This window comes from Candoia aspera, chromosome 8, assembly GCF_035149785.1.
Source record: "Candoia aspera isolate rCanAsp1 chromosome 8, rCanAsp1.hap2, whole genome shotgun sequence".
Classification (NCBI taxonomy): domain Eukaryota; kingdom Metazoa; phylum Chordata; class Lepidosauria; order Squamata; family Boidae; genus Candoia; species Candoia aspera.
The window spans coordinates 61,618,960-61,643,753 of NC_086160.1; the positions used below are offsets into that span (position 1 = coordinate 61,618,960).

The following is a 24,794-nucleotide window of genomic DNA, read 5'->3' on the forward strand; positions in this document are numbered from 1 at the left end:
GGCAAGGAAGGCAGCAACATCCAAGTATCACCAAAGGATAAGACAGGTCCTGAATAGCTAACTCAGTGAGAAGAACAAGAACCATGCCATCAACACATATGCCATGCCAGTTATCAGATACCCTGCTGGTATAGTGAGATGGCCAAAAGGCGGACATGGAGCCTGCTGGTATGAAGAACTGGAAGCTTCACACAATGTATGGATGTTTCCACCCCAAGTCCAACAGCCAGAGACTGTACACCAGCCAAAAAGAGGGTGGGGTCTGGTAAACATCCAAGCCACTGTCCTGGATGAGACCCAGGGCATCCAGGAATACATCAGTAAGATGGAACACAAAGATGAGCTGCTGAGAAAATGCCTAAGGCAGCAGCAGACATGGGAGAAAGATCAAACAGACAAAGTGCCATGGCAAGACAAGACCCTGCATAGGATATACCATCAACAGATAGCTGAGGTGGCTGACACTGGGAAATCCTACCAGTGGCTGGAAAGGGCTGGACTAAAAGACAGCACTGAGGCACTGATCATAGCAACACAAGAACAGGGCCTAGGCACCAGATCCATAGAAGCAGGGGTCTACCACACTAGACAGGACCCAAGGTGCAGACTGTGCAGAGAGGCCTCAAAGACAGTCCAACACATAGTGGCAGTGTGTAAGATGCAGGCAGGAACAGCATACACTGAACAGCACAACCAAGTAGCTGACATAGTGTATGGGGACATCTGCACGGTATATGGGATAGACCCTCCCAAGTTCAGATGGGAGATTCCACAGAAGGTCCTGGAGAATAACAGGGCTAAAATCCTGTGGGATCCTTTCAGATCCAAACAGACATGCAGGTATTGGCCAATCAACCAGACCTTGTGGGAGTAGACAAGGACCAGAAGACAGCAGTGGTGATAGATGTAGTGGTGTCAAGTGACAGCAACATCAGGAAGGAGAATGAGAAACTACCAGGGCCTGAAGGAGGAACTAGAGAGGATGTGGAAAGTAAAGGCCAAAGTGGTACCAGTGGTGGTAGGAGCCCTTGGGGCTGTGTCTCCTAAGCTGGGAGAGTGGCTCCAACAGATCCCAGAAGCAACATCAGAGCTCTCTGTCCAGAAGAGTGCAGTGCTAGGAACAGCTAAGATACTGCACAGAACCCTCAAACTCCCAGGCCTCTGGAAGATGACCTGAGATTGAAGAAGACATATATGACCCATAGGGGTGAGGGATCATTCATTCATTCATTCATTCATTCATTCATTCATTCATTCATTCATTCATATTCTTCATGATGTTTGTCATAAAAGATCAAAAGCATTTTTGAAACCTAGATAGGATTTTTGATACTTGTATCTCTGCAAGAAGTCTTTACCATTCTTTGATTTGAGGCAGTGCAGCTGGATAAGATTGAAATGGCACATACTGTATGCCAAGACATTTTTCCCATAGGTCAGAAGATGTTATGTATCACATACAGTATCATCTGTTATACTTTGCATTCGAAGAATTTCCTACCTTTAATGATCTGATAATATCTATTCCTGGTCACTATATAAAGCAAAGCGTCTAGAGTATAAGACTACAAAGCGTCTAGAGTACATATCAATAATTCATACAATTAAAATTTATAAAACTATGGATGTTGCATTTCAAAGATCTTCTGACCTAGGCTTGTAAAATAATAACAAGAAGAATTTTTTTTAAAAAATCTTTAAATAGTGTACTAAAAACAGATCTAGCACTTGTAAAGCAGCAAACCACTGTTATAAAACATCTTTTAAACTAATTTTTAAAAATCTTATGTGATTTTAGTATCTTCCTGGTCGATCTGATCTGGCAGGGTTGGTGCGCTCCAGGTTCTGTCAATTGAACAATGCATCTATTGGGACTTCAGAAGTGCACTTTCTCTGTATCAGTACCTGCCCTCTGGAATGAGGTTCTGCCTGAGATTTAAATGGTCCTCTCTTTGCTGGTGTTTCAAAGGGTCCTGAAGATGTGGCTCTTCATCCAGGCCTTTGGTGAGTGTGATTGAAGGCCCCCTTTCTTTTTCTTTGTTCCGATCTCGGTTAGTTAACTTTGCCATCTTTGCACTCTCTCTCTCTCTCTTTTACTGTATATTATTTTGTTTTAATTTTTTTTAACATTTTGCAATCTGCCCAGAGTTGCTGGGAGTCAAGTAACATACAAATTTAATAAATAAAATAAATAACATTTCTTTGTTGCCTACTACTAGCATTAAAATCTCATGTTTGAACAGTTCCCCCCTCCCCCGGACATACAGTAATCGATTCCTGTGATATCCTTGTTGTGATTACAATGTCGATACATAAATTTGCAGAGGTAATTGTCAATCATCAATTGATAACCTTAACCTAAATGCTAACCGATTTGTCAGGAAAAAAGTATGAGACAGGTGAAATAAGTGGTCATAACCTTTTTTGGTAGGCAAAAAAGAACAAAAGCCATGTTTTAAAAAACAGAGTTTAGATTTTGTTTTCTTTTATTTTGGAAGTTTTACCTTGAGATGACTTATGGTTTTGAACAAATCACTATTCATTAATTCTCTTTGTAGTCAGGAACCATCTTTCATATAATATTATAAGGGTAGAGATAGTAAAGAGACTTCAGATGAAAGGCACTCAGAATGAGAAATCACCTTTTAATTGAAAAGTCTGGCCCTTTTGAGTAGGTTTTCTGAGAAAGGATATTTGCAAAGCAAATGAATATAGATATTGATCTTCAGAAAGGCATGAATATATGTGATTTCATTATGGACTGTGTAGGGGTACGTGTGTGTGTGTGTGTATGTTTGGATTTATGAACATATACTCAATTGCATAAGACGAGGTGAAAATTTCATCATATAAAAAGCTTTCGCCTTCTTCATCCAACAAAGTTATGATTATACCATGGGATTAGAGGGTACCTCCATATTTTGGGAGAAGGGGTCTTTAGGATCACAAAGTGATGAAGATATTCGGTGGTTCCCACGGAAACAGCGGTGACTGATGTTCTGTGGTACCGGAAAGCTCTGCCGAATAATTGTTAATCTTCCAATTGACTTTCTCACCAGATCCTGTACGTCTCCATCACTGATTTCCTGTAAGATAAAGCACAGAATATATGGCAAAAGGAATGCAAGATCTTGCAAAAACTTGGAAAACTAAAAATATCTGCTGTAAAGTGTGAGTCCATGTAGGACACTCTCATTACAATAAGCTCCAAAATGTATCAAGATTCAAACAGTTTGTCCTTTACAACTTTAAAACTTAACCCTTAGTGCAAACTATAGTCATGAAGAACCCAAGGAGGAGAAATTCACCTTGTAGCATATTTAATCTTACTTAATCTTCAGCAAAGGATCGTTACTTTGTCATGGTGCTAGAGCTTGAGCACCTCAATGATGCCATGAGCTAAACTGTGAAGGGCCACCCAAGACGGGAAGGTCATGACAGAGAGGTCAGACTAAATGTGATCCCTGGGGAAGGTAATGGCAACCCACCCCAGTATTCTTGCCGAAAAAACTAAATGGATCAGTAATGACTTCACCAGACAGACAACACTGAAATCAGATTGACTACATCCTTTGCAGCCAAAGGTGGCAGACATCTATACAGTCAGTAAAAACAAGACCTGGAGCTGACTGTAATTCAGATCATGAACTTCTTATTGCACAATTTAGGATCAGACTAAAGACATTAGGGAAGACCCACAGATCAGCTAGATACGAGCTCACTAATATTCCTAAGGAATATGCAGTGGAGGTGAAGAATAGATTTAAGGGACTAGACTTAGTAGATAGGGTCCTGGAAGAACTATGGACAGAAGTTCGCAACATTGTTCAAGAGGTGGCAACAAAATACATCCCAAAGAAAGAGAAAACCAGGAAGGCAAAATGGCTGTCTGCTGAGACACTAGAAGTAGCCCAAGAAAGAAGGAAAGCAAAAGGCAACAGTGATAGGGGGAGATATGGCCAATTAAATGCAAAATTCCAGAGGTTAGCCAGAAGAGATGAGGAATTATTTTTAAACAAGCAATACGCAGAAGTGGAAGAAGACAATAGAATAGGAAGGACAAGAGACCTCTTCCAGAAAATTAGAAACATCGGAGGTAAATTCCAGACAAAAATGGGTATGATCAAAAACAAAGATGGCAAGGACCTAACAGAAGAAGAAGAGATCAAGAAAAGGTGGCAAGAATATACAGAAGACCTGTATAGGAAGGATAACAATATCGGGGATAGCTTTGACGGTGTGGTCAGGGAGCTAAAGCCAGACATCCTGAAGAGTGAGGTTGAATGGGCCTTAAGAAGCATCGCTAATAACAAGGCAGCAGGAGACGATGGCATCCCAGCTGAACTGTTCAAAATCTTGCAAGATGATACTGTCAAGGTAATGCATGCTATATGCCAGCAAATTTGGAAAACACAAGAATGGCCATCAGATTGGAAAAAATCAACTTATATCCCCATACCAAAAAAGGGAAACACTAAAGAATGATCAAACTATCGAACAGTGGCACTCATTTCACATGCCAGTAAGGTAATGCTCAAGATCCTGCAAGGGAGACTTCAGCAATTCATGGAGTGAGAATTGCCAGATGTACAAGCTGGGTTTAGAAAAGGCAGAGGAACTAGGGACCAAATTGCCAATATCCGCTGGATAATGGAAAAAGCCAGGGAGTTTCAGAAAAACATCTATTTCTGTTTTATTGTCTATTCTAAAGCCTTTGACTGCATGGACCATAAGAAATTGTGGCAAGTTCTTAGCGGTATGGGGATACCAAGTCATCTTGTCTGCTTCCTGAGGAATCTGTATAACGACCAGGCAGCAACAGTAAGAACAGACCAATGGACTGGTTTAAGATTGGGAGAGGAGTACGGCAGGGCTGTATACTCTCACCCTACCTATTCAACTTGTACATAGAACACATCATGCAACGTGCTGGGCTTGAGGAATCCAATGCTGGAGTTAAAATCACTGGAAGAAACATTAACAATCTCAGATATGCAGATGATACCACTTTGATGGCTGAAAGCGAAGAGGAACTGAGGAGCCTTATGATGAAGGTGAAAGAAGAAAGTGCAAAAGCTGGCTTGCAGCTAAACCTCAAAAAAACCAAGATGATGGCAACCAGCTTGATTGATAACTGGCAAATAGAGGGAGAAAATGTAGAGGCAGTTAAAGACTTTGTATTTCTAGGCGCAAAGATTACTGCAGATGCTGACTGCAGTCAGGAAATCAGAAGACGTTTAATCCTTGGGAGGAGAGCAATGAGAAATCTCGATAAAATAGTTAAGAGCAGAGACATCACACTGACAACAAAGGCCCGCATAGTTAAAGCAATGGTGTTCCCTGTAGTAACATATGGCTGCGAGAGCTGGACCATAAGGAAGGCTGAGTGAAGGAAGATCGATGCTTTTGAACTGTGGTGTTGGAGGAAAATTCTGAGAGTGCCTTGGACTGCAAGAAGATCAAACCAGTCCATCCTCCAGGAAATCAAGCCAGACTGCTCACTTGAGGGAATGATACTAAAAGCAAAACTGAAATACTTTGGCCACATAATGAGAAGACAGGACACCCTGGAGAAGATGCTGATGCTAGGGAGAGTGGAGGGCAAAAGGAAGAGGGGCCGACCAAGGGCAAGATGGATGGATGATATTCTAGAGGTGACGGACTCGTCCCTGGGGGAGCTGGGGGTGTTGACGACCAACAGGAAGTTCTGGCGTGAGCTGGTCACAAAGAGTCAGAAGCGACTGAATGAATAAACAACAAAGCTTATTTAATGCTCTTTCCATATGCAGGCATTGAAGGCAAAGAAGCAAAACAAGCAAGAAAGGTATTGTGCACATTGAAAGCAGAGAGAAAGGACAAGATGATGAACAAGACAAGTCTCTCCTGTGACAGGGCATACAGGACAAAGTAATGCGAGAGCATTTCCAAGTCCCAGGACATTATATGGCAGATCTCAAAGTGACTGTTTGGGGGGGAAAAGGGGGGAGGGACTTTTAGAGGCAGCAATGAGAAATTGCTGAACCTCCAAAAGGTTTCAGGCAATTTTAGAAGGTTTCAACAACTACAATGGGTTTGTAATGCATTACAATTATTAATTGATAAAATACTTGCAATCTGTCTCATATAGTACGTAACCTGCATCTGCCTAAACAACCTGCCTTCCTCTCCCTTTCCCCCCTGCATCTTTCCCTTTCCACCTCAACCCAATTTAAATCCTACATCAGTCCAGCCATTCTATGCATCTGATAAAGTGAGCTGCATCTCAGAATCGCTGATGCATTTTAATAAAATTTGTTAGTTGGAAAAGATGCTACCAGACTCCTGATTTAGAACATTCAGGAATATACTAAACCAGCCTTTGCAATCCTGGTGCCCTCTCAGTATACTTCAACTCAAAAGCGTACTTCAACTCCTATACAGTAATTCCTATAATCCAAATCCACAAACAGTACCCTTCTGCAGTATGCCAGGTTGGGGGTTGTGCTAAACCTGCAACTAAGCATGTCTTTAAAGAAAGATAATGCTTTGCTGAAATTTGACTTACCATTTTTTGTAAATTTTCTTCTGTTTCTCTACTTTAGTTTCAGGTTGCTTGAGAATTCATTTTTAATTTTTCTTACTAGTGGTTTTTGAGTTTATTGTAAGAAACGGTATGTAGGCATATATATAGTTTCTGTGTTTTTTTAATTCCTTGGAAATTGTTCCACAGTGATATTCTGTTTCACTCATATTTGGGCTACTTGGGAGCTGGGGATTGAACCTGTCTACCTCTGGTTATTGGCAAAAAGGTGCATTGGTATAGCACAAGAGGTTTTTAAAAAGAAACAAAAAAAAAGCACAAGAAAAAGTAAAGTTTAGGGGGGGAAAACAGTAATTGCACACACACACACCCATACATTTCTGCTGGGTTTTGAACCAACAATCTTCTATTGACATGACAAAAATTGTAGCCATTGTGCTATTACAGCATTCATGGTAATGGGGAATTTTAAAAGGTATCAGAGAGCATGGTAAGCATTGAATCAGTTAATGTTACATTCCTAAATGGTAACAGTTAACTTCTGGAGTTATCCTGTAATAAACTGAAGTGCATTATCCCAAATGGACAAAAGTGCTTAAGGTGACCTAACATGGAAAAGTGTTTTGGGAACAGAACAACAAAAACTGCCTTGAGGTAACTTTGATGCTGTGCATGGGATTAAAAGAGGAAGGTGTTGTCACTTTCTGCCCTTTAGAGATGGTTGGCAGGGCAGTTGGACAGTGAGGATAAGCCCTTATTTGAGGATATGTGCTGGATCAGACTATATTCATCAATGGATCCTCAACAAAGATGAATGAGCGGGATGCCCCAGGTTTGTTCCTGGGCCTTGTAGTCCTCAACACTGTTATTAATGATTTGTATGGGAAAATGGAAAGTTTTTCAAATTTGCAGGTACACTTGTGATAGCTAATATCCTGAGAGACAGAAATAGCATTCAAAAGGATCTTGGTGAGAAATAAATTGAGTAAGACAGTGTTCAAAATGCTATATTCAAGGAACCCTTAAGAAAAGTTTTGTTTCTAAATCATAGGAAGTGATAGTTTCCCATTATTCTGCATTGGTCAGACCAAGTCTCAAGTATTTTGTTTAGTTCTGGGTACCTGGTTTTAAGAAGGATTCAGAGAAACTTCAGCAGATTCAGAAAAGGGCAGTGAGGATGATCAGGGGAGAAATTAAGACTTAGGAAGAGAAATCGAAGTAATTGGGCACACTTAGCCTTGAAAAGCAAAAACTAAAGGGAGATATGAAAAACAATTTCAAAAACCTGAAAGGTTGTCATGCAGAAGGTATGAGGTCTTTTCATTATCAAGACATATATAATGGATTTAAGTTATAGGAAGGCAGGTCCCAACTGAATGTTAGGGGGAAAAAAACTTCCTACTAGTTAAAAAGTTTAATCATGGAACAAATTACCTAGTGAGGTGGTAGGCTGCTTTTTACAGAACTGATTAATCAGACAGTTATCTCTCCCTCTCCCCCCTTCCTTTTCTGTACTCATTTATTCTGTTTCTTGATCTGTTAAAATAAATTTTAAAAATGTTTACAATCCCCCTCTTAATTGCTTTAATTTGGATTCCTGAACTGAGCAGGCGGTTGGTCAGAAAGCTTATTCAAATTATTCATATTTTTGATTGTGGGAGGGAAGACATGATTAAGTGCTATATTAAGTCAAGGTGAGCATAGGAGAATCCACATCTGTAAATCTGAAAGTCCATTTTTTAGAAAAAAATAATGTAAATAATCATATCTAAGAAAATTACAAAAATAGTGGCTGTAACTTGGAGTTACTTTAACTTTTTTTAGCTGATAATGTAAATATAATCTGCAAAAATAGCACATGGGTTAAAATATAAATAATGATCCATGTTGCTATCTAAACATGCCTATATTTAAATTTTCCACAACTAGGTCAGATGTAATACTACTGTTGTTTTATTTCTTTAATGATCCAGCAAATAAAATACTGAGAGCCATGAATTTTAAACATCAATCATCTTGACTACATTAAACCTATTTTATTCTTCTTCATAGACTGTCATAGACTTCTGAAGCCATCTGTTATTTTTGTTCTTTATGAAATATAGATTTTTTGGGAAACAAAATAACACCTGGTGTCACCTGTGTCCAGTGTAATATCCTGAATTTCTGGTCGATTAATCCTTAATGTACCATAGATAATGGCTTCTCTCAGCTTACAAAGCCTTCTTATCATTTAGTCTGTATCATTTCAAAGAGCCACAAGATGGAGAGCAAAGTTACTAGTTTTTACAAAATATAAACTGTTTTTACAGTACCAGCAATGTAATTAGGGATGAAATTTTAGATAATTTATTAACTCAGTTATTTTACAAACCAATGTGATTGAAAGAAAAATGATTAAGTTTAAAACTAATATTATTAAGAAGCAGATATACACTTGGCTATGAATGGAGAAGCAAATCTTTAAGGTGGTGGGATCAGGGGTGGATAATCCTAAATTTAGCCGTTCCCATGGGTGGAAAGCTTTGTGGATGGATGGATGGATAGATGGATGGATGAACATTCATTCATTCATTCATTCATTCATTCATCCATTCATTTGTGTGTGTGTGTATTCATAGCATTTTATTATCCTCTGCTGTTGAAGTTTGCATCACTGTTGATTTTTTTAAAATCTTACCTTAGCCTCCTGGAACTCAAGACATAGAAAAATGGATAAGGAGACAGAGTTCTATGGATAAGGGCCAGCTCAGTTCTCCATGGACACACATTACAATTTATAACACACTTTATTTAAGGGTGATCCTTCTCCTCATTTTAGACCCTAGATGTATCCACCTCATAGCCTCTTCCACCTGTACTTCTGTGTCTCCTCTTCCTCTATGCTACTTAGGAAAATAACAGCCACGTTTGTGTTTTTAAGTTACATTTATGCATTTCCCAGTGTGCCTATACTAGACAAGCTGTCCCTCAGGCTTCTAAGCCACATATATCTCCCTCCTTTAAATTTGTCAATGTGGTCCCAAACGTTGCCTCTGAATTTTCATTTTTCAAGGAAAATTGCTAAATTAACAGGGAAAAAGCAACAGTGTTTATTTAAATTAATTTCATTTTCAAATAAAATTTACGTCTGTCATAGCTTTGTCCCTTTCATTGTTCTGGCTTCACTTAACTCATTTGAGTATGGCTACCATCACTGCATTCAAAAGCCAGATGTGGATTTAGGCTCTAAGAGGTTATACTGGGACATAATCTAGCTATATGAGGAATTCTGCCATCTAATAAAAATGTTCTGGATTGGGATCTCACTAGATTACAGATTATTGTCCTCTTTCCCCAGGCACAGGCAGGTCCCATGCACCTAGGATGACTTTCCTACATGTAAAATAGCCTCACTGCATGCATGGTAGAATAAATGAATTGGGCTATGCATCTCTGCGGTAATAAGAAGTGAGCAAATTATTTAATGTTGTGAAACATCATGCTCACAGGACCCACAAATTTGCTGGCATCTATTTTCTAAGAAGTTTGGACTCTTAAAAGCTTTGCAAATACTTATCCTTTGTCTCTCAAGAAGCACAGGGCATTGCTTCCTCAGTATTCAGCAGTTTTTTGCATTTTAATTAGAAATCACTGCTTTTATTTTGTTTGTTTGCCTTTAGGCAGTTGCTGCCCCAAAGATATACTGTGTATTTTGCACATACTATCAAGAGAATAAAAATACACTGAAAAGTAGGGTTAGAAAAGTATAAGCAAAATATGTTTTGTCACTATAATGAGGCATTATAAGCAGGGCAGAGAACAAATTCTTCATGCCAGCATTTTAGAATGTAGATTGGACTGAGTTGTTTTCTTTTGTTTATACCATCAAAGTTTTTTAAATATTAAACTCTTCTGATTTATCTGCTGTTTTCTGTAGTTGTGAAGAAATTAGTGTTACTATAAAAGAAAACAGTAAATTAATATCAGTGTTACTTTCCACTGATGCAACCATTTTAAAACTAGAGTTAGCTATAGCTATTTTTTAAAAAATATATACACATTTTTATTTTTAAAAATTGTTTGTCATCTCTTCTAACTATTTTGGAGTGGGGAAGCATGGGGGAGTCATGGTGACCACCCAGGTTGGACAAGAAGCAGGGAAACAAGTTTTTACTTGCAAGAATTTTGATCACACAGATCTCTGGATTCAGAGACCCGCCACTTAAAAAAAAAAGTTGGCTTCCTCCCTCTTCTCCTCCTACCTTCTACAAAGTCTAGAGTGACAGCTTTTGACAGATGGCTAAACCTGATAGGCTGTCCATCCATCAATACTTGTCTTCTTCTCATCACCATCCCTGGTCTCCTGCTCATCACTATTCTTGATTCTCTCTTACATTGAGGAAAGATTCCCATATGAACTGGCAATAATTATAGCATGATCAGCTTTGAATTTCTGTAATTAGATTTTCCTCCATATGCTAGGCAGTTAGAAAATGAGAGAGGGGCTTTTCAGTTATGGCATACCTTCCTAGATATGTTCATCTTGGCACCTAATCTATTTAATTTTAGGCAGCATGTCAACATTATCCATCTTTTCTGAGAATATAGTAAATAATGTGGATTTTTAGTGGCAATTTTCTGCACTGATTTATCAGACTGTATTTTACTGCAATGTTAATGTTGTTCTTACCATCTGTTTCTATGGTTAGAAGCTGCCTTTAATAGAAAGGTAAAATTACTATGAATGAATATTTGTCTTTCTGGCAGCCATTGATGCTGTTGATCAAATGATTTTGGTAACACAGATGTGAATTCAGAAAACTAAAGTGTTCTGAGGTTTTCCTTAAGCACATCGAAAACCAGAAAGACCTGGAAACTAGAGCTGGACAATCATTCCATGATTCACCCAAAATATTGACTGCGGAGACTTAGGTTCAATTTGCCCTCTCTTTAGCTGGAGAGAACAGTTTAATGTTAGAAGTAGATTGGTGAGAACCACTTTCTAACATTCCTTTTTTTCTCCCAGCTATGAAGCATTCATGGTAATTCTAGCTCTGAATACACAGTAAATTGTCTCTCAGAGTTGTGAGCAGAAAAGAAGTACGTAAAATGCCCTAGCCTCCTTAGAAGAAAGGTAGGATATAAAAATGGCAATAAATAAACATATAAATGTTATTATTTATAATTTATTATTATTAATTTATTTGTTTAAATTTATTGGCCGCCCTACTCTAGTTATAATGATGAAAGTAGTGTTGGATTGACGTTCTCCATTTTTATCTAGCCAAGGTATTAAAGGAATAAAAGAAGACTCCTCTTCAATGCCTAACTTGTAAATTTAAGATATCATACCTTTCAACTGACCCAGTTTGGCCAGAGATAGTTGTGACTTTGAAGTCACCCTGCCTGAAAACCATCCCTGGGAAAATCCCATTTTTTACCCCTTTGGATGAGAACAAGAGTGGACATACCTCCTCAGTTATTATCATTTCATCTTCCTTCTCGGAATCTTCTCCAGGTTGAACAAGAAATGCAGACAACAACCATTTCTTTTATACTAGTGGAGACAATCTGGAATTATGACAATCAGGAATATATCCTGCATGCCATTGCAAGCCCTCTGGTCACAGCCTGGAACAATGGACTCTAGACCATCCACTCCAATGTGTTTTCTGCACCAGAGGCCAAAGATGAAACAGGGCACATTTGTAAGTGCTTCTCAATTAGCTTATCCATCCCTTCTTTAAGAGCACCAATGTGACAAGAAATTGTACTGCCATATAATGGATTGAGTTATCAGGGAGGAGCATGGCAGCGGCCAGCGTAGATCTAAAACCACTGGCCACAAGATGCTGGAAGGCCCCTTGGAGGGTTGTGGTGGTTTCAGAGATTCTAGAGGAGTAAAATCAAGGGTCTTTCTCTTGAATGCAGCATTTTGTAGAACTGCAGTGTAACAGTTGAATGCAGCATAATAATAGAACTGTTATGTAGAACAGTATTTTCTTTCCAAAAACTGCTTATGTTTTTATTCTAGGACTAAACAAAGATCTTACAAAATAAAGACTCCCTTGAGTCAATTTCAGTTCTGGGGCACATCCATGTAGGATGGGAAAAAAAGGGGTTGTTGCTTTAAGAATTATCTTATCCTCAGTGAGTGGGTTCCTTAAAGCAGTGGCACATGTTTCAGGCTCATATGCAAACCTGAAAAGGTAGAGTTTCATTAATGAACAGCAGAGAGATGCTGTGCTTGACCTCATGAAAGATCCAAAACACTTCTTCCAAATCATATTTGAAATACAAATAGCATGAAAGTGTCCATAGAGGTGTCATACAAAATGAAAAAAATAACGATTGCAGTGTTGCGACATAAGCTCCATCCCTTTGGAATATGCATTGCAACATCACGTGCATGCATGGAAGGAATGGAACTTGTGTCACCAGGCCACAAAACTCATTTTATCATTCTGGCTAAACCATTGGATTCTGTGGGTGTCTATGATGCCGACAGAATCCAATATATAAATGTGATTTAAATAAATTAAAAATGCAGGAAATTAATAAAAAAAAAATAAAGCACTGGGTGAATTCATGTAATTCACATCAGAGTTGCATAATTTTTCATTTTCATTTGCAGGTCCAGAAATTGGTTCAAGATTTTCTGTCTTCTGCTGAGGACATGGCAAGCTAGATGTCCCCGAAGGAGCAGGGATGGCATTATGGTGGAGATTGGTGGCCAGAGGGTTGATCCTGGCTAGCAAAATATCTCCGGAGAAGGGAGAGATCATGAGAATGCCTGTATGTACTCCGGACAGCTGATCCTCATGAGATGACTGCAGGAACCAAGGTTTTTGCAGTTGGCTCATGAGTTGAGCTGCTGGGAGTCAAGGGATTCCCTCTAAGCTCACATTTGTAAAGTAGCCTATATGGACATAAAGCTCGTCCAAGCTTCATTTCATAATCACTTTTGGAATTCCTTTTTTACCACCGTTCAAATATTAAGAACCTTTGGAATGGCACATTTTATGGAATTCACTGGGTGAGTTTCCTTCTATCCTTAACAAAAAAAGTTTTAAGTACAAGTTTAAGGACTTAGAAAAATTCTTTTTTTGTGGGGGGGGGGGATAAATAGCAAAAGGGTGATTGGAGTGCGGGATTTGGAAAGTTATAATGGACTAAGGGTCCTGATGGATTTGAAATAAGATTTTGAAATTAATTATAAGAATCCTTCCCGTGGGAAATGGCTGTTGTTTTGAATTCTGGGGGCGGGGGGAACATGATAGGATGGGACTTTGAAGGTTGGACACTAGAGAGAACCAGAAGGAATTAAAGATTACAATTAAAGGAGAAGAACCGTAACACAGAATGGAGCAGAATAGCTGATGCACATTTTATTGGAACAGTAGGTGATTCAGTTTACTCTGAGGACAAATTACCTTCTCAATTAAAATAGGGTAATGTGGACATAATATATTACTTGTTAAAATTGTATGCTTAATCATTAAAATAGAACCTAGTTGAATAATATTTCTCTATAATATATCTTAAGCAAGTACCAATATGTTTTTTAAACATCTTTTAGTAGTTTTTAATGGTTTTTAAGTGGATATTTAAAAGATGGATGGATAAATAAATAAATTAAAAATGTAAAGTAAATATTAATGGTAACATGACTGGTTTCATTTGACTATCAAGCAGAAAACAGAATTCCATTTATAATGGGCATCATCATATTCTATTCTAGACATTTAATGTTATTTCCCATAAGGTGAGATACATTTTAAGAAACACAGAAGTTTTGTTAAAAAATGGTAAAGACCAAATTTATAGCAGGGCACAAATGCAAGCTTAACATTACTTTAAATATTTAAAATGTTTAATTAAATGTTAACAATGTTTAAAAATTATTTTAAATTTCTATTACATGCTTCTTGACTTTTCTTCAGGTGATTTCTATACAAACATATGCTTTGCTAATTATATTTTTTTCCTCCCAGCATTTCTCTTAGAGCAGCCACCAAAAAAAAAAAAAACAGCACTTCATATCCCATCAATAACTGAGCACTATTTCCCAAAGAAATGGCACTTGCAAAGGAGATATCTGTAATTTGAACTCTGGGATACTGCTGAACCCACACAAAACTGTGCAAAAATACAAAAGGAATAGTAATACATCTGAACATGGAGGAGTCTATGACAGATAAGAAGATGGGAGAAGAACAATCCAAAAGTGATAGAATGCTAGATAGCATCTCAGTGAAAACAAGTCAAGTGGGAAGTTTGCCTGTAACAGTGCATTTTAAGAGGATTTGCTGTGATTACATTATTTACATCATAATATACAGAACTATAAATAAACTATAAATATGATATGAAACTAAACTTCAACCCCTTATTTACAAGCTTTAAATTTTCAATTTTCAGCACAAAAACTGAAAAATTAGAGAGCTCCCATGAATATATAGAAGTCTAAATGAAAGTCAAATGAACAAAAGAATAGAGAATCTTTCCCCAAATCATCTCTCCACTTCAATTATTATTTAGACAGCCTCACACTATTGCTAACCCCATTCATCCTTTAAAACAAACTAAAAAAATGGCATTCAGTTGAATTAACATATAATATGAAGCCAATAAAAAATTGTACTTTTAGCCACCTATTACTTATTCATTTAGCTATAATAAGAATATACCATAATCCTCAGAAATAATGGGGGGCTTAATAATGACTAAGAGCTCAATTATTTCAATAGTCTATTTATTGAATATTTATTGGATTTATATATATTGTAGAATTGCAAAGCTACCTAATCATGACACAACTTGAGACAAACCAAGTTTTAAGTACTGTATATCTAAATCTGACCCAATCCATTGTATTTTACTCCACCCTTCATCCAAAAGCTCAAAAACCATTCATCATTATAGCCTGTATAATCTTTGCCATAACCTTAAATTAAATTAGGCTGAGAACTGGTGATAGCCAAGTCACTCAATGAACTACAGTGTATAGATGAAGGAAGATTTACTCAAGGTAAATTGGTTGGTCTCTGAGGTGCCACAAGATCATTTATTATTTTTGTTTTGTTTGTTTGTTTTGTTTCAAAAGATTAACCTGGCTACCCCACAAAAAAATGATAAGGAAAATTAAAATGATAAAGAGATACTAACAATGCATCTTGGTTTACAAATGTTAATCCAAGCTGGCCTGGGGATGCAAAGTATTTTTCACTACTGAATGATGCAAATTTTTAAGGACTTTTTAAAAGTCCTTTCTGTAGCCTGTGTTTATGAAATTAAGTAGAGCCAAAGAAAGCAGGCAATAGTATTGGAAAAGATTCACCATATTTACCAAGGTGGATGGCCTCGGGATTTCTGGTGATTTATTGTCAATTCTAATTTGGAAACAGCAGCTCCAATCAAAGAAGGAAATAATCAGACAGACAGACAAACAAGCAAAAACTAAGTAAATTCTGCAGTGGAATGTTTTTCATTCAGACTGCACAATCTTTTCAGTTCTGTTTCCCGAACTTATTAAAACACCATTTCCACCCACTGGCTTGCCTGAACTTTTACTGCTGTTACTTGTTTCTTCCTGGCAAAGACAAGGATGCTAGGAATATTCTCACCCTTAGATTAAAAACAGGATTCATGTTTGGCTGACAGTTACCTCATTTATAATGATCCAGTGACAGTCAAAAGCAACTAAATTGGCTTCCACAACCTGAAATAGAAAACAAACCAGCCATCAGTCATCTCATTTATACAAAAGCCAATGATTGTTAAATAGATGCTTCCAACAAAAGACAGCAGGGGCTCAGGAGTGGGGATGGGGGCAGGAAGCATAGCAGAAGCATTAAAACAAAATAAAATAACTAAAACCCCATATCTGAAAAGACTCACTTTGACCATTCTGTGGAAATAGAAAGGCTCTTTGTGCAAAAACGGTCCCATAGCATTTGGATTACTGTTTGGTTTGTTAATTAAACTGTGGGATTAGAGAACTATGAAGGTCATTTCCTTCTATCCATCCATCCGTCCATCCATGAAAAGTCCACATGATTTAGGCTTTAATGTTTAATGATAGATTGAAAAACACTAAGATATTCAAGATGCACAATATTTAAAAACTGATTTTCCACTGTAGCTGCAGTGAAAGCACTCTGACTATGTTTGGTTAGTAAATGCCCTCCCTTGACCTGAGCTTAGGGAAAACTCTTTCTCTGTCACTGGAACAGTATGAGGTAGAAGGGGAAGTGACAATTCTTTAAATAACAACAGATTCTCAGGAGTGAATTAGCAGTAGAGAACAGCCCTTTTTTATTTTTTGTGGGGGAATCATAATACTGCTCCTGTAATTTCAGCAGTAGCAATTGCACTGGCATCATGAATCAATTTGGCAGATATCTATTAGTTTTTCCCAAACCCAGGACACTTCATTTCAGAGCACTATGCACAGAAAAGAGCAGCCAACATTACCTAAGTGAGCCAATGATGATTGGGGGTATTAACAGAAAATTCTGCAAAGCACCCTTCTTTTTCTGGGTCACAAAGTGAGAATACCTGGTGGTGGTGGTGGTTTAAAATAATGCTTGAAATATTTCTGAGAAATTTAAGTTTGTTATAACATCATCCACCTATCCACCAAACCTCTTGGAAAACATGAAATTGGCATTCAGCAGTGAATGGACAATAGCAGATGCTTCATATGAGATGGGTTACATTATCAAAAGCACCCTTAAATATGAATCATATCCCAAGCATTTAATGTCAATATGAATATTAGTTAAAATCTATCCATAAATTCTCCAAAGGATATTTTTAGCCGCATTCAGTCCAACAAAGTATATGCCCTACTTGGTAACCTTCTCATGGCCATCAGAATGGTACATACACCTTCTCTTAAGCATTCAGAGCAGAGAAATATGTAGATGTTACATTTTGTCATGTCCCATGTAGAGTTTTTCATGACTTCCATAACCACCCTGGGAGGGGGGATTTCTCAGTTTTTACACAATGTATATCCTGTGTGGTGTTTTCAGATGAAACTGGTCTCAGGGTGCCTCCTAGTAGTCAATGTAACTTCACATGCCAGGGGCATGTTGTGACCTGAATAGACAGTGTGAATACTTTTATGGAGTCCTTGGTGCTCTCTGAGCTTGGTTGTTTGCTTGCAGACATTTTGTTGCCCACCTAGGCAACTTCTTCAGTGCTTTTGGTCAAATTTGGGTTGGACAGAGGGATGCTTTAAACTAACAGTGGCTAATGTCTGAATGATCAGGGTCCACAATTCAGCCCCTTGGTCTTTCAAAGCCATCCAGTGACATCCAGTTATATGGTGATGTGCCTGAGAGGAGTACAAGCAAACATGTTGGCTCAAGATAGGGATGGGGGTATGAGGGCTGTGAAGAAAAACGTTCCCCATCTTAGCCTTAACTCACCTTCTTTGAAAAAGAACCTGAAACTGTCATTGTTTAGGGCAATGCCAGACTGTTTCTCAGGGGACTGGGAAGGTTTGAGGTTAGGGATGACACTGGGAGGCTTCTCTTCTGCTCCACTGCTACCCTTAAGCCATCAAAACCCCTTAAAAAAAATAGTCATTTTGGGTCCAGACTTCTTGCTTCTATTCCTAACCCTTATTTTTTCATACAAAGCAGACAATCACAATACCAAAAATAAAATAAAATAAAATCCACCAAAATTTTGGATATTTTGTGCTGAATTCAATGGCATGTTCTTGGGAAAATGGAGACAACGTGAGTTCACTGGCTCTGTGTAGCTCTCAACCCAACTTCAATATCTCCATTTTGCACTTTTAAATCCCCTCACTGGGAAAATTGGGGATTTCTGGGGCAGCAAGAAGAGGCTAGGTTTTGTATGCCAACTTTAAACTGTGGAAATTGCCCCCTTGTCTCATTTTTCTTTCTTTACAAATGAGTGAAATTTGCGTGGGTGAAATGTGTTCCTGTATTTTCAGTGTAAAATCCTATCTGCAGTAGTTTGTAGCTACTTTAGTTTTAATGAAATGTAAAGGGCTGTTCAGATTATGAAAAAAATGAGTGGCTAGGAGGGCTAGATAGTGATGGAAAGAGGTGTAGCAGAAACAACATGTAACCAAGCCCACTAGAATCCTCCTGTTTCTTAAAGACACTTAAACTTTTCAATAGTAAAATAAACTCAAATCATGACCAATACAAAGTCACAAATAGCATGTGACTAAATAAGAAAAACAGCAACCATTTTTGCAAAGAGGAACTGGAAACCTAATTCAATCAATTAAATAATTCACACACTTTATTCCCACCTCCATCTGGTTAAAAAATATTTGAACCAGAATTCCACTCTTGTTTACTTCCTCCTCTTCATTATAATAATTTGACAAAAGCAAGGGTTTCCGTTCTTCAGTTGTTATGAAAAACAAGTTTACATATTTATTATTATATTAAAACTGTATTTTTTAGCCCAAAAGCAGCACTAAAACAAGCCAGATCCAATTAGTTGTCAAGAGGAGTCTCTTCCAGTCTTGCAGTTTACTTCACTCAGGTGGAACACCATACCCTCACCTGAGAGGGAAGAGACTAAATGGGATAATGCTAATGATGGAATAGGAGGATGGAGAACCAGGGAATATTCTTCATTGCTAAACTCTCCTGAGTAATTTGCATGAAGGTTTGGAAAGATGAAGTGAATATACCAGTTTCCTGATGAACTATATTAAAAAAAACCCTATTATTAAGAAGTAAAAATAGTAATAGCTCAGAACAAAACAGCTGCACCATACACTGTGCTAGAAGTTTGAAATAACTTCAGGAGTAATAAAACAGATGCTCCCTTGTCATTCTAACACATTGGTTGTTTCTGAGAGAAAGTAAGGGATCAGCCTAATATAATATAGCAGGAATACCAGGATTTGCATTTAGATAGATTGATCTAAATCATTTTAGTAATTTGGGCAACCAATCTGTCAGGTATGTTGATATTATTGAGCACAAATGTTGTTGTTCTTAAGATCATGACGTGGAAAAAAAAATCTATTCTTAGCTATGGGAGCTCACTAGGTAATCTTGGACCAGTCACTTTCTGTCAGCCCCCTTACATATAAAACTGTTGTTGTGGGAAGATCTGAAGGAGGGAATGCTATATATGCTACCTTAAGTTCTTGAAAAAAAGGCTAACCTTGGTAGTAATAAAAAAGGAACAACTAGCAGACACATGAGACAATCAACAACGTCTTCAAAGGAGTAAAATTCACAAGGGAAGAAGAAAAGAACACACTACCCTTCTTGAACATCCTTATCAGTAGAGGAAAGAATGGCAAATTAGGAACACAAGTCTACTGGAAAACAACTCACACCAACCAAGTGCTTCATTACCAAAGTAATAACCCAACCTCCCGCAAAAGGAGCTGTGTAAGAACATTATTCAGATGAGCACTCACGCACTGCAGCAACCCAGAACACCAGAAAAAGGAAACAGATCATCTGTACAGCATTTTCCAGCAAAATGGATACTCAGACAACTTTACCAAAAGGTGCCTGACCACTCAACCCACTACAGCACAACCAGTACAAGCTATGAAAACTGTCATACATCAGAAACATCTTGGAAACTACCAACAGACAATGACAACCACATGCATCACCGTAGCACACAAACCAACCAAAGCCCTTCAGAACATCTTAAGCAAATTCAAAGACCCAGTAGCCCAAGAAGAAAAAATCAGAAGTCATCTACAACATACAGTGTAAGGACTGTAACAGCCACTATGTAGGACAGACAGAAAGAAGACTAGCAGAGCGCATCCACAAGCACCAACTAGCAATCAGAAGACATGATGAAAACTTCTTAATCTCACAACACATGGATAGACTCAACCTGTTTCAACTGGGAAAGTGAGCACCCTAGACAGAGCTAAATCTAAAAACGCTAGGGAATCCCTGGAAGCCTGGCACTCAGTCAAGTCAGCAATCAACAGGCACATAGAGGTAAACAACATTTACATTCAAAAGAGACAATAAAAAAGCTAAGAAGGAAACAAAAAGACCTGAACACCTCCTTGCCAGCAATCAACACCCAGATAAGCAAACACCGGACAAACAATCAAGCAGTAAACAACAGCCTAATCAAGGAACTACCAAGGAGAGAATCACACCCCCACCAACACTGTCAGGGCAAGATACTGTATATAATTGTAGCAAACCCCACTCCCTTTAGCACTGAAGATGTTGCCTAGTCAGGCAATGAAATGTCTGCAAGAAAACAACCAACCTCGGATAGCACCAAGGTCCCCACAGTTCAACCCTCAGCTACTGATATTTTGTGCTTGTGAATTTATTTTATTTTCACATTTTTTGTATATGTTATACTAGAGCATTTAAGTACTTTTATTTTTAACTGTTTTATAACTTGTCATTTTTGGATATTCTAAATTCTAAAAAATCCTTTTAAAACAATTAAGTGTGCATATTTTTTCACCAATAGAGGGCACTATGGTACTGAAAATTTCTCAGCATCAGGCCACCCCTGCTGATGAGAAAAAAAAATACAACTTTATTCATTTTGCTATTATTATTATTTTCAGGGGCAGAAGAAGTCAGTGATTTTTCCATCACTTCCAGGTAAAATAAAACTGCAGCTATTGCATGGGGAAACGGGGCATTTTGGAAGCCTGGAGGGTAGGCTGCAAAGTGAAAAGCTGATAAACCATGTTCACTTTAGCACTGGTTGACTTTAGGGTTTGGGGCAAAATGGAAGATGGGAAAGAGTGGATGAGGAAAATAATGTTGGGCGTAGGAAGGACTGGGTGCAGACAGATGGAGTTTGTAGGAGGTATACGTGTGTGTGGCTGGGGGGTGGCAAAGAATAGTAGGTGATGTGTTGAGCACGTAGCCTGAGCTGTCAGGAGCTTTCAAAGTGGCCATGGGGGAATCTTCTGAATGTGCATGATCTCTGCTCTATTGTTTTATTGTTTTTCTGCTTTTTACAGTGTAAGCCATACAGAGTTCTGTGGAGTTCTTGCAGCCACTAAATTGTACTAAGAAATAAATCAGTGTAGGGAATTTATTTGGGAACCCCAAGGGCTGCATAAGGGTGGGGGGGAGGGGAGATGGTTATAGCTATGTCGGAGGGGCAAGATTTTGGAATAGAGGTATTACTAGACTCCATTTATTGCTGCCCCCCTCCCTATGCTATGATAGAAACAGATTCAGAATCTAGCAAAATCCCTGAAAACCATGACACTGTTGTGAGGGTTTGGTGTCACTGCTGACAGTTCCATACTGATGTTAAATATGAAGCTTCTATATGTTTTTTTTTTAATCTCAGACTGCTGATTCTGGAGGGATGAAGCAATGGGGGATGCTTGGGGTTTTATAGAACAAAAGATTGTTGGATAGTAGCTGTGGATGACAACCGTATAGATCCATGGTGGGGAAACCATAGTTTGCCAGATACTGTTGAAGCGCAGCTCCAGTTTTATTCCTCATCACCACACTAGTCAGAGCTGCTAAGAGCTGTGGTTCAACATATTTAGAAGGCCATTCATACTCTAATCTAGACTTAAATGCTAGGTTCACTCATTACACTAATCCATAATGGGATCTGTCTGATTTCAAGTTACTGCAGTATATCAGCCTGGATGTTATAGGGTTCTTGTTTTTGTTTTTGTTTAAAAAAAAAACTATAATTGGTTCTCTACCCTCTCCTATTTAACATCTACATGAGACCATTGGGGGAGGTGATCTGACGGTTTGGGGTAAGATACCATCAATATGCTGATGATACTCAGCTTTATATCTCTACCCCAGACTGCCTGAGTGATGCCACGGATGTCCTGACCCTGTGCCTGGAGGCTGTAAGGCCTGGATGGGGTGCAATGGGCTTTGCCTCAACCCAAGCAAGACTGAGTGGCTTTGGGTTTGTGGGCCTCCCAGTGCTAAGATTTTTCCACCTTTGGCCCTGGATGGGGTTGCCCTGCCCCAGACAGACCCAGTGCGCAATCTGGGGTCCTTGTAGACTCACAGCTCCTGCTCGAAGAGCAGGTGGCAGCTGTGGCTAGGAGGGCCTTTGCACACCTTCAGGTTGTGTGCCAGCTGCGCCCATTCCTAGACCGAGAGGCTTTGCTCACAGTCACTCATGCCCTCGTGACCTCCCATCTGGACTACTGTAATGTTGTCTACATGGGGCTGCCCTTGAAGAGCATTTGGAAGCTTCAACTGGTGCAGAATGCAGCTGCATGAATAGTAAATGGTGTTGGGTACTCAACACATGTAACACCACTTCTATGTGAGCTGCACTGGTTGCCGGTGTGCTTCCAGGTGCAATTCAAGGTGCTGATTGTCACCTTTAAAGCCCTTCACAGCTTGGGGCTGAGTTACCTAAGGGGCTGCCTTCTCCCAGTTGTTTCTACCCATCCAATTCGATCTAGTAGGTTGGGTATGCTGCGGGTCCTGTCAGCCAGGGAGTGTTGGTTGGCAGGAACTAGAAGGCAGGCCTTCTCTTCTGTAGTGCCTGCCCTCTGGAACATTCTCCCTCCAGAAATTAGGATGTCTCCGACCCTGTTGGCCTTTCATAAGGCCGTGAAGACCTGGCTTTGTGCCCAGGCCTGGGGCCTCGAGCGTGTGGATGGTCCCGTCTCTTGGCTGTATTATCCATACATTGCTCACTTGGCAGCCAAGTATATTTATTTTGTATTTATTTTATATTTTAACTGTTTTAATTGTAACTGTTTTAATTGTTTTTATAGTTTTATGGTTGTAAGCCACCCAGAGTCACTTGCTGAGATGGGCGGCTATAGAAATCAATCAATCAATCAATATATGACTTACGGTGACATATAACAAACCAGTTATATATGATGTGTACCCAGGCAACACCTGATTGATAGGATTAGGTGCAGTAGCTGTTTAGGGGAAAAGCAGGAAAAGCAGTAAGTTCTACATTCTAGCAAAACCATTTAAGGCAGTGCTGTTAGGAAGACCTAAGGACCTATGTGGCCAGCCCAAGTGCTTCACAATCCCAAGTGCTTTGTGAAGGTTAACAGTTTCCTCCAGTACAAGCGGCGGGCAATGCAGCACAAAGGAAGTTCACCACAATTTCACCCCCGCTGCATTTTTATAAGGCTATGCAAGGCAAGGAGAGCAGCAACGACAAGGTTTATAAATATATAGCACAAAGAAATCCTTTCCGTAGTGGGAATATATGGCATCCAGCAGTTTTATGACCTGCACCTCAGACGTCTGTGCATGCTTGGAATTCATTTGTCTCTATTGCTGGTTTTGCGATGGCAAGTAGAGCCCTGTTCTCATAAAAAAGGAGGGACAGATTGGAAATTTCCATATGAGACAGAAAGCCTGTGATGATGTTGTTTATGCAACTCACATCATGAGCTGAAAAAGAGAAGAAATACGGACCTCAACTATAGAATGCATTTCTAATGAAGGCTGGAGAAGCATATAAAACCTGCATTCTAAACCACAGGCTCCTATCCTGCAGTGGATTAGAAGGATGTCAGTCCAAGAAGTAGTGATTTTTTTGACTGAATACACCAGACTGGCATTGTTGTATTGTGAAGATATGAGTGCCATTTGGCCAGAGAGCACAAAAGTGGATGGAGAAAAAAACAGATTATTATCTTTCTTACAGTAGGCACACTGGGGAGATTTTGCAGAGTGCGGGAAAAGCCTGTCAAGAAGACAAGGGATGAAAGAAGAAAAGCCATCTGTCACTGGCAGAAACTCCAGAACTTCTGAATATTTGGAAGTGTCGAACAATTTATCAGTGTTTTCTTCTGTCATTCTTTTCAAACCTTCCAACAGGCTAAATGGAAGACAATTTGACACAAACAAACTGGCAATGCCACCACTTTACAAGATTCTCTCATTTGTAACAAATAAGTGAAAGTAAAAATTCTCCAATTATTTGAAATGAAGACCTCGCAGTTTAGCAGAACAATGCAATCTCCCCAAAATGGAACAGTTTGCTGTCATTCCCAGTAGTTCTCTCTCTCTCTCTTCTTTTCTCTGGGATGTGTCAAGATTAAGAAATGTCTGTGATACAGGGTCCACAACAAGTCTGAGGCACCACTAGCCATGGTGGGGCAGTGAAGGGCACAGGGGGTCAAAATGTAAAGGTGATGTTGCAACTGCATGAGTGAAGCCTTGTGTTGATTGCATGTTTGTGGCCACCAACTTGATTTTTTTAAATTTCATTTTCTCTGACAACACCCCTGGCCTGATGGCAACATTATGTAATTTCTGTTGGCTCAAGGACCACTCTATGTTTTAGAAGGCATAAA

At 38.9% G+C, this 24,794-nt stretch overlaps 1 protein-coding gene across 2 annotated transcripts in view; it reads right to left on the minus strand.

Moving 5' to 3' along the window:
- Positions 1-24,794, minus strand: part of GRID2 (glutamate ionotropic receptor delta type subunit 2) — a 984,963-nt gene that overhangs the window by 332,659 nt on the left and 627,510 nt on the right. For both annotated transcript variants that reach the window (XM_063310079.1, XM_063310080.1), the window contains 2 exons: positions 16,170-16,223; positions 2,913-3,086 (listed from right to left, as the gene is read on the minus strand). In XM_063310079.1, coding sequence (XP_063166149.1) covers positions 2,913-3,086; positions 16,170-16,223 — 228 coding nt within the window. The remainder of the gene's footprint in view (positions 1-2,912; positions 3,087-16,169; positions 16,224-24,794) is intronic.